The sequence below is a fragment of the Schistocerca nitens genome, chromosome 5 (assembly GCF_023898315.1).
Source record: "Schistocerca nitens isolate TAMUIC-IGC-003100 chromosome 5, iqSchNite1.1, whole genome shotgun sequence".
In the NCBI taxonomy this organism is placed as follows: Eukaryota; Metazoa; Arthropoda; class Insecta; order Orthoptera; family Acrididae; genus Schistocerca; species Schistocerca nitens.
The window spans coordinates 720,668,590-720,685,829 of NC_064618.1; the positions used below are offsets into that span (position 1 = coordinate 720,668,590).

The window sequence follows — 17,240 nt, forward strand, 5'->3', positions numbered from 1 at the left end:
GATATCACACCAAATTCTGTTGAATTGGTGCCTTTGATCGTCTAAATCCTGTGATGGTTGGACGGCCGTGCCCACAGTGCTCCAAACATTCTCAGTTGGGGAGAAATCAAGTGACTTTGCTGGTCAAGGTAGTGTTTGGCAAGCACGAAGACTAGAAACGCTCACCGTATGAGGGTGCGCATTATCTTGCTGAAATGTAAACTCTGGATGCAACAAAAAGGGGCGTAGAATATCATCCATGTACTGCTGTGCTGTAAGAGTGCTGCAGAAGGTAACTGAAGGGGTCCTGCTACAAAAAGAAATGGCACCCTAGCATCACTTCTGGTTGTCAGACTGCATGGTGGGCGACAGTTAGGATGGTACCCCACTACTATCTGGAGTGTCTTCAGACTTGACTTCAGCCTGGAATCTCATCGACTGGCATGGAATTGTCTTCAGTGCTGAGTCTCACATGAACTGAATCCCGATGACCAGCGAAGACTTGACTAGAGACACCCTGGACACTGGTGTGACACCAATCTGACTGTCACCCGCCATACAGTTTGACAGTTCGAAGTAATGGTCTGGGGTGCCACTTCTTTCCATAGCAGGACCCCACAGCACCCTTACTGTACAGCAGTATGTCAACGATGTACTACACCCTATTTCATTGCCCTTCATGGCAAGCCATTCTGGGCTTACATTTCAGTAAGATAATGTCTGCTCATACACAGTGAGAGTTCCTACTACTTTTCTTCACACTTGCCAAACCCTACATTGACCAACAAGATCACTGAATCATTACCCAATTGAGAACTTTGGGAACGACATGGGCAGGGCCCGCCGACCAGCTCAGGTTTTTGACAATCTAAATCAACAGTTGGACAGAATATGGCATGATGTCCCTCAGGAGGACATCCAACAACTCTATCAATCAATGCAAAGCTGCATAAATGCTTGCATAAGGGTGATAATGTGGTCTAACACAACATTGACTTGCTCAATTTGTGAAGCTCTTTCTCTTGAATAAATCATCCAATTTTTCTGGAATTGTAATCATTTGTTTGTCTGTACAAGTACATCACATTCTGTTAATTTATTCATGGTGTGTCATTTCTTTTTGTATTAGTGTACAATTTTCAAAAAAAATTGTCTCTGACAGATATTGGATGATTGAAGTTTTACCTTTTGAATGCTCCTGAGTTTGACTGTGCTGAATTATTGTACAGATGATGAGGGTGGAACTGTGCGTCCTGTATCCAGCTGCAAGAAGCCCCCTGCTTCATCCTCATCACAGAATGATCTGTATGTGCGACTGGGCCTGTTGCTGGGAGAAAGTGCACGTCGACGTGCACAACAGTCCAGCGGCCACACACAGCCACAGTCCCGTCCAAGTTCAGCTGGCCGTGCCAGCACATCCTTCTCATCACTTGCGTCACTAGAGGCCAACACCCTTGCCTCTAGTAACACAAGTCCAGTGTCAACTTTGACAGGTAGGTCTAGAAAATAAAATTATTTATTTTGTGGCTATGAGAACTTTGCAATGAGCCTTTTACTGTGTTACAAGAGAACTGCATTTTATCATTTCTTAAGTTGGATTCTGCCTCAGTTATTTGTTACTGAGTCATATGAAATAATGGTTCGCTTTGTATCGTTGCACTGATATTGATCTGAAAACTCTAAAATAATAGTTGAAATGAAGGAATCATTTCGAAATGACAGTACAAAGTCAAAGTACAAACTACACAACTGTAGGAAATTTGTCCCATAATGAGTATTAAAGCCAGAGTTGTGAGCAGTGGATGGATATTTCAAGTAAAACTTGTAGCCTTGCTAGGTAAGCTATCTTCCTCTCGTGTTGCATGGACATGTGACAGAAAATATCAATGAAATTCTTTTAATAATAATTAGCTAGGTGCACAAATAACCTGCAGGTTGTTGTAGAATTTGTCACACACTGTAACTGATTTTTTTATAGTCTCTTTTAGTGTTTCCTGATCCAGTATGAGAATGGATATTCTTTGAAGTAAACACATACTAGTTCTTTTTTCTCCCACCTGTCTAGCTATTGGATGACCCTTGGATGAGTTGTGATAAATGTTCCTGAATTGTGTAGTCTGTCCTAGTCATTGCAACTTCTTAAAGTTAATAAGCTAATTTTATACCATTTGTTTGTTGAATCAGAACATAAAAATCATTTTCACTGGTGTATTTGTCATTGTTTATTAAAATAAAAGGCCAATCATAATACCATTAAGGACCACATACAAAAACTTGAGTGGACTTACATAACAGACATGACTACCCTTCCCATTAACTCACATAGATTAAAAGGTAAACAGACTGCAATATAAAGTAAGTTAGTTCTTGTAACCAATTACAGTAAGTACAACAATAACCTTCTGCTACCTCACCACAAGTGAAGCATTGTTGCATGGATAAAATTAGCTGATAAGTGGAAGTGAAGTTATGTCTACATCTACATCTATACTCTGCAAACCACCTGGGGTGTATGGCAGAGGGTACATACTATTGTACCAGTTATTAGGGTTTCATCCCATTCCATGCGTCATGTATCTGTTAATACAGTATTGTTTCATTTTACTTATGAATGACTCACCTGCATTGGGTAGCCACAAGCTGTCTGTGATAAAATGCAGCAATATTGCATGTGTTACCAATCATGCACTCAGTTACTTCAAGCCCTGAGGCCATCACAGTCACATGACATAATGACTTTACACACACACACACACATGGCATAATTTCAGACATCCTCATGCATCATCTGATTCAGCAAGTATTATTGTGTGTATCAAAGCAAGCAACTACTTATAAACAACATAAATAATTTCAGGTTCTTCAGAAGCAGATGTCCACAGCCATTCAAGGACACTGAAGGACCCATCATCAGACAGTATTACTTCACTTATGTCTGTCTCTGGCCAGAGCAATTGTTCCTCAAGTCCTGTCAGTAGGAGGCATTCTGTGACAAGTATGTTGAAACAGAGATGCAAGTTTTAGTTTATTGATCTAAATATTTTAATATTGAATATTTTTGGTTATGTACAACACTGATCTGTTACAGCCTCTCAGCCAGGCCAGGTTGAAGAACTAAATGTGTTCAAAAACAGGCGAGCCTCCATACGTAGGTCAGCCAGAACAGGATCTGTCAAAGGTCCAATAGATCCTAAAGGTAAGCAAGGTTGTAAAATTAAGTTTTTGCTCTTATTGTTACTATAACATATTTGTAATACAAGAAGGAGCTTCCAGACTGTAGTAGATTAACTCGAAATGCGGGAAGCATTTTTCAATCGTAGTAACTTTGGAGATGGGGAGACTAGTATGGAAAAATGGCAAACTCGAATTTGTCTTGCTATAAGGATAAATACAACTAATAATAATGGCAGTGTTATTTTCAATTTTGTGTCATAAGAACCTTATTCTCTTATTTCAGTTCGGTTTGCACAGTATCGCACACCACAGTTAACTCTGAAACCTTTGTTCTTCGAAGTTCCATTACAAGAACCTGATCCCTTGTTCCTTGGTCGCCATTGGTTGATTCGTGAGATGGAAGATGCTTTGGCTTCTAGCAGTCCTGGTGTCATAGTTTCTGGTAATCCAGGTACTGGTAAAACAGCATTAATTTTGCAGCTTGTAGAGTACAGCTGCTTTGGCCGTCGAAGGGATCCAGCTTACCAACAAGGTAATATATTAATTTTCTGTCTTCTCTTATAAAATGATGGTTCTTGATTCATGTGTTGTCTAACTTAATGCCTTACCGAAGTAGTTATTGTGTTTTGTATTTGTCTGCAAAATGGAGAAAACTTATTTATTTGCATAAATAAATAATAAAATCTTCTTGATTTTTCTAAGAATTTAATCCATACATAAAATAAGTATGCAATGTAGAATTCTTGTGGTTTATTGTTTAGTGTTTACTAGTTTCTATTTTCTTATGTGTCTCTAATGACCTCATTGTCGTAGAATGTGAGACGCTAATCTTTCTCCCTCCTTCCTTCCTTATTATTGTTATCTTTGTTGTCATTATTATTATTGTCATCATCATTATTATCTTCAAATTAGGCCAGCTCTGGACGAAGTGAAACAATATTAGATTAAACAAGGTGTACTTTTCATTTCAATAGATCCTCCAGGATGTAGAACAACTGGCTTATGACATCATAATCTTTTCCTTTTTTTCCCAATACTTCTTCACTCTTGCCTTTGCTGTTCTCTTCTTTTTTTGTGCAAGTCTCTTCTCTCTTCCTGTGCATTTTTTTCTGGAAACCCATGATATTTTGTACCTTTTCTCTGAAGTCTATTTTCTATGTAGATTTTTTTTTAATTTATGTAAACCATGAAATTTGGGTTTTTGGGTTTTTGCGAAAGAAATTTATTTTGTTTGTCAGCTTTTTGTTATCCATTCTTTTCAAGTGCTTATAAAATGTAATCTTCCACTTTATCGTTGTATCTATGATATTCTCAGTTTCTTCATACATTTCTGTTGTTATATTCAGAATTAAATATCTGGTACATAACTCATATAACATCATTGTATTGGTGATGCTTTTTTGCCCTTTTAAGTGAGATAATGAGTAGTAAACAAAGAAAACTGAGCACATTCATTTGACATTACTGCCAGTCTTTTCTCACTGTTCTGAATGGAGGGAATGCTGTATAAAGTTAACATGAGGAAAATCAATGATTATGATGAGACTAGTGTGGAACAAGAAGGAAGAGAGAAGATAAAAATTGATTGGCACCTGTGAAAAGAAGGGGTGTATAGATAATTCTGGCAAAGAGGCAAGAAAGTGTGAACCATTCTTTATGTCACTCCTGACACAGAGAAACTCAAGATGGAGCAAAATCGATGAAATTAGTGCTAAATATGATAGTGTCTGTGTGTGTGTGTGTGTGTGTGTGTGTGTGTGAGAGAGAGAGAGAGAGAGAGAGAGAGAGAGAGAGAGAGAGAACTTAGAGTTGGGTAGTATTTGTATGTTATAATCTGTATAATATAATTAACCTCCTTTGTTTTCAGATCCGTATGTGTGCAATGGAAAAGACAGGCCACAGGGCTCTCAGAGCATTTACTGTCAAATAAATCTAGTCTCAGAGAGGATTAGCCACTTGGCATCCCATGTTGTTGCATATCACTTTTGCCAGGTAAAATAAATATTTATGTATGTTCTCATATATGTCTTGTTTATTTATACAGTATTTATTAACATATTATTTATTTATATTCATTATTTTATGCCACAACTGTATCATTTGCTTCAGTATAATTAATATGAAGTTCAAATAAATGCAAAATTCACTTTATATACATTTTCATCTGAAAACTCTGATCTGTTGTCCATAAGAGGAGCTATTGACACTCGTGTTTCCTCTAAGGTTAGTTATTATACACAGCTTCATCTACTATAGATCAATAGTAAGTTTTGGTGTGATTTGTATATAATTTATCTGCTAGTCTTTGCAAATTTGTAAACATTAATGGATCAACTAATTTTTGAATGCCTTTCTCTTTAAGGCGGATAATAACAACACCTGCCTTGTGCCAGACTTTATCCACTCTCTTGCTGCACAGCTGTGTCAGGCCCCACAACTGTCTGCTTACAGAGAGTACCTCCTCAGTGAACCACATCTACAGGTGAATTTTATTTTTTTATCTCTTCTTGCAGTTATCAATGACTTAAAACACAAGTCAGGGTTTTGCTAGTGTCATGTCTTACAAATTACATTGTTACTTCTGCAGAGTATCAATGACTTTTAATTCACTTTTTTTATAGATTAAATATCCATCTAGATGATAATACACCATTATAAACACAGAAATAGGGTCTATATGGCAAGCAACAGCAAACTGATACACACATATGAAGCCTAAGAGACTCTTAACTTTCAGAACTGCATCTACTTTGACTCACTAAATAGAGAGAATATTGTTTAGAGGTACATGAATTGTATAGTCTCCTTCCTGCAACTCTTTCCTCTTTACTTTCTGAGATGAATGAACCCCAAATTACAAAAGCCACTGCATCTATTAGTTCCATGTTGTTTGACAAGTATCAGCCACCATTAATGGATATGCACAAATTTAGTTTTAGGTCACTTGTGTTTCTCATTCATGTAAATGATATGTGATTTAATATAAACCAAACAGGATTAGTTATTTTTGTGGATGACTTTAATCAATCCCAGTACTGCAGCAGAACAACTTGGAAGTAATATTTTCAAAGAAATTTGTGAATGCTCCACTGGCAGCATTTTCAGTTCCATATATCAAAGGATACAATACCAATGATACACTTAGTATGTGTCAAGATGTAATAACTGAGACAGAATTTCCAAACACAAAAATTTAAATTGAAAAAGACACATTCTATAGTATTTTAAACAACTCACTTCAGCTGCAGTTATACTTCATGCACTTCATAATCTCCAAGAGAAACAAAAGAATGAACTAATATATTTTGTGTATTTTCTTTCAGTCCTGTGCTAGGGAATTGTGGCCTGAAGTAACTCATCTTTAAGAAATAAAGTTTTCGGTACAGTGAAGCATGCTTATCCACAAAATCCTGTTGATATCTATGAAATCAGTTACGCTATTTACCAACACTTTCACAATATGTACATTCTCTCACAAAATCTCTCGTAAATAATCCATCAAACTTTTAAAGTATTGATGTGTCCATAACTGCAATATTAGAAGAGAAAAATGAACCTTTATCACTCTTAATTAGTTAGGTTGGGAAGGTGATCCACCAAATTGCCAGAATCCACAAGTGAACATACTGGGGATGCATTTAAAACAAAATTGGTATCTTTTCTTGTAACTAAATGTCTGTATTCACCGAAAGAATTCTATTCTTTTGAATTATCTGCACCAGACTATGAAACCAAATTATACATGATAGCAAAAGCTACAAGCTGTTATAGGACATACATTTTTTTTTTTTACAAACAGTGAAAAAAAAAACACTAAAATTAGCTGTCAGATATGAATTAACCCATGGTTGACAGGAAAAATTGTAAGTTATAAGCAGGTATAAAATTTGCAAATAAGCACAGAAGAAATGTACAGTCCATACCTTGTCAAAAACTTATTTTTATTTAATAAATTATGATATGAACTGACCTACATAGATAAATATGAGATGTACAAAACCTTTGTACACAAATATGGTATGTATTAACCTTGTACATAATATGATGTTTGCAAGTCATTACATGATGACTACATGCAGTATACATGTAAATAAAAATAGGCAGCAAGGGATAGGAAAGGATACCAGATGCACTCAGTGTATGTGCCTGGGAGCCTCATTCAGTGTGTCAAAGAGGCTATTCCAACAGCCATAGAGAGAACAAGGTGCCATCAACTGCAGATTGTGGTACACATTGGAGCAAATGATGGCTGTTGGCTGGGCTCCGAGATCATACTTGGGTCATTCTAGTGACTGGCAGAGAAGGTTGAGAAGATCAGCCTTGTACATGGAGTTTCAACAAAACTCACAATTTGCAGTGTTGTTCCCAGAACTGATCGTGGCCCTTTGGTTCTGTGTAGAGTGGAAGGACTGAACCAGAGACTTTTAAGATTCTCTAACAAGCTGTGCTGCAACTTACTGGACTTGTGCCACAGGGCTGAGAACTGTAGGGTACCCCCAAGCGAGTAAATTGCGTGCTACTACTCAGAGGCCGCTACTCAGGTAGCTGACTGTGTGGGGTGCACACAAGGCATTTTTAGATTAGACAACTCTCCCATCCCAATCCAGATAATGCTAGCTGTAGTAAACCCAGAAGTATCAGTCTAAGAATGAAAGAAATTCCTCCCACAGTTGAGAATATTAAAATCCTAGTAGTTAACTGCCAAAGCATACACAACAAAGTGTCAGAGTTTGAAGTGCTTCTGAAAAGCAATGAAGCTCATGTAAAACTAGGTACAGAAAGATGGTTGAAACCTGAAATTGCTGGCAGTGAGATTTTTGGGGTAAATTTGATTGTACATTGAAAGGATAGGCAAGTGGGAAATGGAGGTGGTGTATTTGTCACAGTGGATATGAAACTCAAATCCATTGAGATAGAAATTGAAGCTACATGTGAGATTGTTTGTGCAAGACTCAGTATCAGGGGTGGGCATAAAATAATAACTGGATCCTTCTGTCATCCTCCATTCTTATCTCCTGATGTAACCAAAAACTTTAGAAAACACCTCAGTTCACTTGCATGTAAGTTCCCCAACAATACTGTAATCATTGGTGGAGACTTTAATCATCTGACAATTAATTGGAAAAATTATAGTTTTGTTAGTGGTGGGCATGATAAGACATCCTGTGAAACATTACTGAATGCCTTCTCTTAAAACTGCCTAGGAATGGATAGTTAAGAATTGCACTCATGATGAAAATATATTTAATCTAATGGCTACAAACATACTTGACCTCTTTGAGGATATGCACATTGAAACTGGTATCAGTGACCATGATGGTGTTGTGACAACAATGATAATCAAAGTACAGAGGACAACTAAAACAAGCAAAAAGATGTATCTGTTCAGTAAACTAGATAAAAAAAAGTAGTGTTACACCTCAGTGACGAACTTGAAACTTTCAGCACAAGACAGGAGCATGTAGAGGATCTATGGCTCAAGTTTAAAAGAATAATTGATAGCTATGTACCCATTATAACAGTTCATAAAGTATACAGTCACTGTAAAGAAACTTCTAAAGAAATAGAGATTACTGCATAATAGGTGTAAAACAAAGGGTAGGACTATAGATAAAGAGATGCTGAACGAGACGCATTTGGCTGTCAAGAGAGAAACACAGGAGTCCTGTAGTGACTACCTAGCAGAATATCGTCAAATAATATTTCACAAAACTCAAAGAAATTCTGGTTATATGTGAAGCCTTTTAGTGGCACCAAAGATAGTGTCCAATCCCTAGCAAATAAGACAGGAAATGAAACTGAGGGTACCAAAGCAAAAGCTGAAATGCTTAACTCTGAGGCATGGCACCTTATATAGCTCCTGTCTAGAGCCTGTGTATCAGGAGAATGACTCATGCATGCACATTGACAGATGATCTGAAGTGGGTTCAGTCGAGTATGTAGTTCTAATTTTCATCTGCTAGAGGATGGTAGTGCACAGAGACATTCAAGAAACAGGTCAAGAGAATGTTTTTGTGAATTGTTCTGTTTATTTCTTGAAGGCTTTTTTGTGTAATTTTTGTATATGCTTTTAGTAGTTTGAATGATTCTTGAATGTGGTCTAAAGTAGATATGTAGATCATTGTTCTACTGATGAACATTGTATGACAGGAAATTTTGTATCATGATATGTTAAATAAGTTTATCGTAAAAGGAAAGCTAATTTGAGAGCAAATGAAAATAGTTGATAACATAAAGTATAAACGAAGTATCAGATGTTAAATAATTATTTTGGAAAAAAGTACAGTTCGAAAGTGTGTTATTTGTTGACTGGTTAGATATGAAAAGCGCGGACTAATGTGGGAGAATAATGTTTTTCTATTGTCCTTAAAGAAAACTGACCAATCAGAATGGAGTACTCTTCACACATCTTTTCCCCTGGAGACAGAGAATGCTTACAGCAGTCTAAGTAGTCAGAGTCCAGCCTTTCAATGGTATGGTCGTGTGTAGTATGAGCTTCGAAGGAAGTTATAATTTGTCAGTTTTAGTTTTGCTACATGCTTCAATAGTGTTTTAATCTGAAGGCATATTTATTCAAGTGTGTTTTTTTTAGAAAGTATGGTTTTTTTAAGTAATTTTGTGTATGAAAAAAGGCAGTAATTCTGCATCGCATACTGAGCAGATCGATGACTAAAAACTTGAGTGCTTTAGACACCGATAAACTTAATAGTATGGTGAACACTTTCATTTAAGAACAATCTGTGCTTAGTAGCTGTTCAGATTTCGGGAAATATGTTAGCATTAACTTGGTAACATGAATGAAAGGATTTATACATGACTGTGTTAAGATTAGCACGGGCTTGGCAGTGAATGTGTGCATTATCAAGGTTCAGAATATACTGAAGTTTTGCCAGTATGTCCACCTTTGATTCAAAATTAAGACCTTTATCATGATTCTTAGAACAGTTACATTGTATGCACTCTGGTGCGAGTTGCAGTATGGTGGGTTTCTGCTCAGCTTTCCTACCGGCGATATGCAGCAATGAGTTCACAGGTAGGTGCAGGTAAAGGACGAAAGGAACCACACTGAAACAAACTCCATTTTCAAATATTCCCTTACAAAGGAAAATCCAGGAGAATGGCCCCAATTTTATCCTCATACCACTGAAAAGAAGAATGAAATAAGTGTTAGTTTAAGTGGTGTTGAGAAACAGCTGAAATCATTAAAATTGAACAATGCTCCAAGGCGTGATGGAAACCCTATCAGATCCTATACTGAATTGGTAGCTGAGTTAGCCCCTCTTCTAACTATAATCTATCATAGATCCTTCAAACAAAAAGCCTAGTTCTTCGGAACAAAGCACAAGTCACACCCATCTACAAGAAGTGTAATAGAGGTGATCCACAAAACTACTGTCCAGTATCCTTGACAGCAATTTGTTGCAGAAACTTAGAACATCCTCCCCAATGCCAGTCAGCACGGATTCTGAAAACAATGATCATGTGAAACCCAACTTGCGCTTTTCTCACATAACATACTGAAAGCTTTGGATCAAGGCAGTCAGGTAGATGGAGTATTTCTTGATTTCCGAAAAGCATTTGACTTAGTAGCAAATGTACGGTTATTGTCAAAAGTACGATCATATGGGGTATCAAGTAAAATTCATGACTGGACTGAGCACTTTTAGGTAGGGAGGACGCAGCATATTGTCTTGGATGGACAGTCATCTTCAGGTGTAGAAGTAACTTCAGGCATGCCCCAGGGAAGTGTGTTGGGACCCTTGCTATTCACGTCATATATCGATGACTTTGCAGATAGTATTAATACCGTATTTACTCGAATCTAAGCCGTACTCGAATCTAAGCCGCATCTGAAAAATGAGACTCGAAATCAAGGAAAAAAAAATTCCCGAATCTAAGCCGCACCTGAAATTTGAGACTCGAAATTCAAGGGGAGAGAAAAGTTTTAGGCCGCATCTTCAAATCGAAACAAAGTTGGTCCATTGTAATATGAGACACAATTTAGGTCAAATGAAAGACGATACAGCTACAATAGTTTGGTTCGAGTCGTAAGCTAAGCAGTTAAGCTTTACCGGGTAGCCATTGCTTTGCGTCAGGCGCTCCGTCCGTATTTATACGGGTACCCTTCCTTTTTCACGTGCTTCGTCTGGTTTGAATCGATTGCTTATTTTGCTTTGATCTGATAAGTGCTGTTTTCTTTGTTATAGGTGTTTACGTCACTCTAAGCTGAAAATGCATTACTGTACTGCGTCATGCATTGTTTGTCGCATTGTGATAGTGCGTGTTTACGGCCTGTCGCCGCCCGCGGCATGGCTTGCTTTTGTGCGCGCTTACAATTAAAAAAAGAGAGGAATTGTCTCATTAGCGAAACAATGGCAAGTGACTGTTACTTGTTACTTACACTGCTGCTTTCTTTGATAATGGTCAACAAGAACCAAATAATAGACTGCGTATGATAGAACATGTTGTGAACGAGAGTTAGGCGAAAACTTTTCTCCGTTTGAAAATCTTTGCGGCCGCTTCTTTAGTACATCAAATTCTGCACAGAAATTAGTCATTTTAGATTTAAAAATCTAGTCAGTTGCCGTGCTTCATTTCTGACTGTATCACTATTAGGCATAAGACTAATACGAATATAAACATGACACGATACGTATATTCTTCCACGTTTCCTGTTGTCTCACTCTAGTTTCGTAGTTTATTAGGCAGACAGGATTTAAATGAGATAACAGCAAACACGAAAGAATACATGGCAAAATGTTTATATTCGTATTTTTCTTATGGTGAAGAGAATACTGCATGTGACTCACATTTCACCAGGTTCCTATTAGCAACAGTCTTGCCAGTCGGATTTTCGTAGTACATTGAAATTCTGCTACTTTCGAAGATGAACAATACGGAATTTGTATTTACTTCGTTGGATAATGTATGAAAATGCAGTGGTCGAAACTGGGGGCGGAGAAAAAAAAGCTCGTCTTCCATTTTTTTTTTTTTTTTAATTTATTTACTGACGCAGAGGTTTTGGTGCCAGTATTGATCTCTGTGCCTACAAAGCATGCCTGTGTAGCGCTACATATATTCGACGGCAGAAGTTAGTTGTGGCGGCACCTACCAACATTTTTCAGAACTTCCGCTTGCTTTGCACTCGATTCTTGCTTTGCACTTGATTCTAAGCCGCAGGCGGTTTTTTGTATTACAAAAACCGGAAAAAAAGTGCGGCTTGGATTCGAGTAAATACGGTAGTGCTCCATAACATTTCAGGCATGCAGCCACATAAATTCGACTTCTTCTTCTAATATTTTTGCTAAATACCGCCCAGCCATCTTCAGAAGATAGCTGGATGGTATTCAGCCGAAATATTAAAAAAAGAAGTCGAATTTATGTGGCTGCTGCACACCTGAAATGTTATGGATCAGTCTTTGCACCACAAAAATATGAAGATGCACAATATTAGTAGTAACCTCCAACTTTTTGCAGATGAAGCAGTTATCTATGATGAAGTATTGTCTGAAAGAAGCTGCATAAATATTCAGTCAGATCTTGATAAGATTTCAAAGTGGTACAAAGATTGACAACTTACCTTAAATGTTCAGAAATATAAAATTGTGAGTCACCATTGGAATCAGCCAACTCGTACAAATAACTGGGTGCAACATTTTGTAGGGATATGAAATGAAATGATCATATAGGCTCAGTTGTGGGTAAAGCACATGGCAGACTTTGGTTTATTAGTAGAATACTTGGGAAGTGCAATTAGTCTGCAAAGAAGATTACTTACAAATTACTTGTGCAACCAGTTCTAGAATATTGCTCTTGTGTACCAAATAGGACTAACAGGAGGTGTCGAATGTGTACAGAGAAGGCCAGCACGAATGGTCACATGTTTGTTTGATCCATGGCAGAGCATCACAGAGACACTGAATTAACTGACCTGGAAGACTCTTGAAGCTAGACGTAAATTATCCTGAGAAAGCCTATTAATGAAGTTCTAAGAATTGCCTTTAAATGATGATTCTAGAAATATATTACATCCCCCTATGTATTGCTCACATAGGGATCATGGGAAAAAGATTAGGGTAGTTACTACACACATAGAAGCCTTCAAGCAATCATTCTTCCCACACTCCATATGTAAATCAAACATGAAGAAAACCTGATAACTGATACAATGAGATGTACCATCTGCCATGCAGCTCATGGTGGTTTGCAGAGTTTAAATGTAGATGTAGATGTAGGTCAAAAAGAGGTGAATAACACGTATTGAAATATTTTGTCCCTGACCTACTGATATAAAATTTCTAACAGATAGCAAGAATAAATTTGAAAAATTGATAAAAATGTTTGTTCTGGGTAACTCTTCCTGTTCTAAGAAAATGTTTTATGTTGATAATGGCAGTTCATGTGGTATAAAAGGATTATATATGCATTATGGTTATTAAACTAGATGCCTTAGTATTGTGATCTGCTCATCTGTATATGATTAGCATGCTGAAATTTTTAATATGAACTATCTTAAATAGCCTACAAAGTGACTTTATCACTTAATGTTATTACTGTTGTTTTGTTGTGAACAAACTGCAGCATTTAGGAGGATGTTACAAGAATAACTGTAGAGTCAGACTAGATGAAGAGTCAATACACAAATAAAAATTATTAATTGTTCATATATAAGATTATTCATGCCAAGTAACATAGGATGTACTTTTTCAATTCTAACATTAAAGTTTTTTTTTTTCCTGTTTAACTGAACTTCTGAGAAAACTAGACACATTGCACAAGTATGTAAAAGCTTTTCTTTTGTGAAACAGGGTGCAGTTTCGCTGAAAGAATGTATAGCAAACCCAGACGTGGCCCTGTGCCGTGGTGTACTTGAACCACTTGGGTGCTTACGTCGTGCAGGAAAGCTCACTGGTGAGAGCTGCCTAGTATTAGTTGATGCACTGTGTGAGGCTGAGTACCACAGGCCAGACCATGGCGACACTCTAGCTTCTTTTCTTGCACGTCGTTGCGCTGACTTCCCACCGTGGCTGAAGCTGGTTGTGACTGTTCGCACTCAGCTTCAAGAAGCTGTAGCACAACTGCCATTTCGTGTTATTAGGTATGTATCATTATTATGTCAATATTGTTGTGTTGCATGTTAAGTAGTTTGTTGTATCTCTATTGTACTATGATCCATGAAACTTACTGTGATTAAACAAATTTTAATAAAAGGAAATGCTTAACTTCTTTCGTATGTAAAGTAAATTTTGAAATGATATTGGTTAAGGTGTGATTTTGTGAACTTTGTTAAAAAATTATATCACTATTCTGTATTTCAGCCTGGATAAAGTTGACAGGAATGAGAATTTGCAGAAAGATCTCCTGGATTACATAAACTTTCGACTTAGTAACAGTCCAAGTATCCAGAGCAATGTAGCTTCAACTTCTGGAAAGCTTGATGGTGGTAGTGTAGGAGGCTCTCAGTTCCGATTTGCTCAGCATCTCCTCTCTTTGAGTCGTGGTTCCTTTCTTTTTGCTAAACTTACACTTGATCTGCTTGAGAGGGGCCACTTGGTTGTGAAGTCATCAGGCTATAAGGTAATGTCTGGTCTTGACTATAGTCTCTCTATAGTGTCAATATGCAGTTCTTTAATGTGAATGTAAAATCACAATTGAATATAAAAACAAAAACGTAGCTCCAGATACTTGCTTAATGGATTTCTTTTTATTATTACGTTATGGTGTCTTGGTCAATTGTTTCAGAATGAGTTAATTGTGAAAGTTGCCAGCAGCATCATATGTTTTGGTTGAAATTAGTCCTTTGAGGGAATCCCATATGTTTAAACATTAATTTACTGTATTATGTTATTGTTATTCACAGTTGTTAAAATGAGCACTGTTATGTGTATTAGAAAAAATGGAATTTTGATTCATTGTTTAGCTTTCAGCCCCTTACTTCTGCTTTCTTAGGAGAAAGTTGAAAATAGGAGGAAGAAAATGAAAATATGGGTACAGCCACTGGAGGGAAGCAAAAACATGTTTCATCTTCAATCCTGAGGGATGCTAGGTGTAAATTTATAAATTTAAGGAGTGGGGAGAGAAATCAAGAAAAATAAACACTGCTATATGTTTTTGACATCTCTAGTACTAGGTAGTTTTGTATACTTGTGTATAATATGATAATGGAAAATAAAAGAAAATTTGCAAACTATAAAGTTTGAGGTTAGGGCTATCACTACACTGAATGATGTTTACTTGTTGAAAATCTTATTAGTCACTTGAATTTTATCTTTATCCTTCTATTGTGTTATTTAACTAACTTGAGTTGCTTTTGAAAATAAAAATCAGCATGCTAATTTTATGAAATGTCATAATTATTGTTACAGGTGCTGCCGGTATCCCTGGCACAAATATTCTTGTTGCATTTTAATCTTCGCTTCCCAACGCTTCGGTCTTTTGAGAAAGTTACTCCAATACTTAGTGTATGCCTCGCTGCCCTTTATCCTCTGACACTTTTAGAGATTTACTATTCTGTTAACGCACTTTACACTGAAGAGTTCCTGCCATGGGATGAGTTCCACCAGAGGTTCAAGGTAATTCAGTTTACAATGAATTAGTCAAAAATGCCATGTACCATATTTACATCATATTCCGTTGTATAGCTGTTAGTTTAAGTTCTTTACAATAGTGTCATTTTCATTGTCAAAATAATACTGTAGAGGTGATTCATGTACATAATTAACATTGGATATGAACTTTTTGGAACATAAATTGTGTGTAAGATTTAGATTTGTGGATGTGATGACTCATGTATGGCTGTCCATCTATAAAACTCTTATAATGTGAAATTATTGAAAGCCTTTATACATTTAAATTCCAGTTAAGTTGTCGCCACGTAAAATAAGAATCACAGCTATGAAAATTGTATTTTTTTTGGACTTTTGGGCTATTCTGGAAACCTTAATGTTTTCTTTCCCACTTTGTTTGTCTGATCTATTTTACTTACATATTTCCACTCAAATTAAATAGAATTAGTTATGTTTCTTAAATGATTTGTGAAAACCTGATAAGTAGTCAAAACATTCAATCACAGTGCATAATGCTTATTTATTATTTCCACAGTTGTTATCAGGATTCCTGGTGAAACGTCTGGACAACACGTACATGTTTTTCCATCCTTCTTTCCGGGAATGGTTGGTTCGCCGTGATGAGTGTGAGAGCTCCAAGTTTGTGGTTGACCTTAGAATGGGGCATGCGGGAATTGCATTCCGTCTGTCACGAGTTCAGGCACCATTAGATCCAGAAAAAACACTCGAACTGGGCCATCATGTGCTGAAGGCACACCTGTATAAAAATATGACATTGCACCGTTATTCATCAAGAGATCTTCAGGCACACTGGGTGGCTGTAAGCTCGTCTGATGTTTCAGCTGCTCTGTGCTGTATGCGCAATATCTACAGTCCAAATGTAAAGGTAAGAACTGAAAATCCAAATTATTTTGTTATGGCAAGAACATCTTATGCCTTCCTGTGGCATCATTATAGGCTACTCACACAGATGTATAGAATTATAGTTTTATTCAGAAAAAAGTATTAAGGAACAGCATACTAATGAAATTTTCAACTAAACAGAGGCTCTGTAATCTAAATGAAATATTTTACTGTGTTCATTTCAGGTATCACGACTGCTGCTTCTTGCGGGTGCAGACCCTAACTATGTGACAGAATTCCTTGGTAATGCACCAGCTCTGTGTCTATATGCTCATGAGGGTGCAATCTCAATGGTCAGTCTTCTTCTTGAATTTGGTGCAGATCCTGATCTCACAAACAGTCAGGTAATATTTCAATGGGAAATGGCATACAATTTTGATATAATAATACAGCATTTTTGTAGCCTCGTTGACCCCCCCCCCCCCCCCCCCGCCACCCCCCACCACCAGTCTCCTTCACCATCCACCTGCAGATTACTGTCTCAATATCTGTGTTTCATTTCACTTCCATTACTTGTCATTCTCTACCTATGCCTTACTCCACTCTTCCAGTCACCACCAAAGAGAAAGAATATGTGTTTTAATGTATAGTGTTACATAGTGTTGGTTTCTGGTAGTC

At 37.0% G+C, this 17,240-nt stretch overlaps 1 protein-coding gene across 3 annotated transcripts in view; it reads left to right on the top strand.

The window, feature by feature from the left end:
• Positions 1-17,240, top strand: part of LOC126259185 (protein TANC2) — a 565,490-nt gene that overhangs the window by 513,074 nt on the left and 35,176 nt on the right. For all 3 annotated transcript variants that reach the window (XM_049955764.1, XM_049955766.1, XM_049955765.1), the window contains 11 exons: positions 1,209-1,472; positions 2,837-2,974; positions 3,068-3,175; positions 3,437-3,685; positions 5,021-5,145; positions 5,516-5,635; positions 13,962-14,251; positions 14,472-14,730; positions 15,519-15,725; positions 16,255-16,605; positions 16,808-16,966. In XM_049955764.1, coding sequence (XP_049811721.1) covers positions 1,209-1,472; positions 2,837-2,974; positions 3,068-3,175; positions 3,437-3,685; positions 5,021-5,145; positions 5,516-5,635; positions 13,962-14,251; positions 14,472-14,730; positions 15,519-15,725; positions 16,255-16,605; positions 16,808-16,966 — 2,270 coding nt within the window. The remainder of the gene's footprint in view (positions 1-1,208; positions 1,473-2,836; positions 2,975-3,067; positions 3,176-3,436; positions 3,686-5,020; positions 5,146-5,515; positions 5,636-13,961; positions 14,252-14,471; positions 14,731-15,518; positions 15,726-16,254; positions 16,606-16,807; positions 16,967-17,240) is intronic.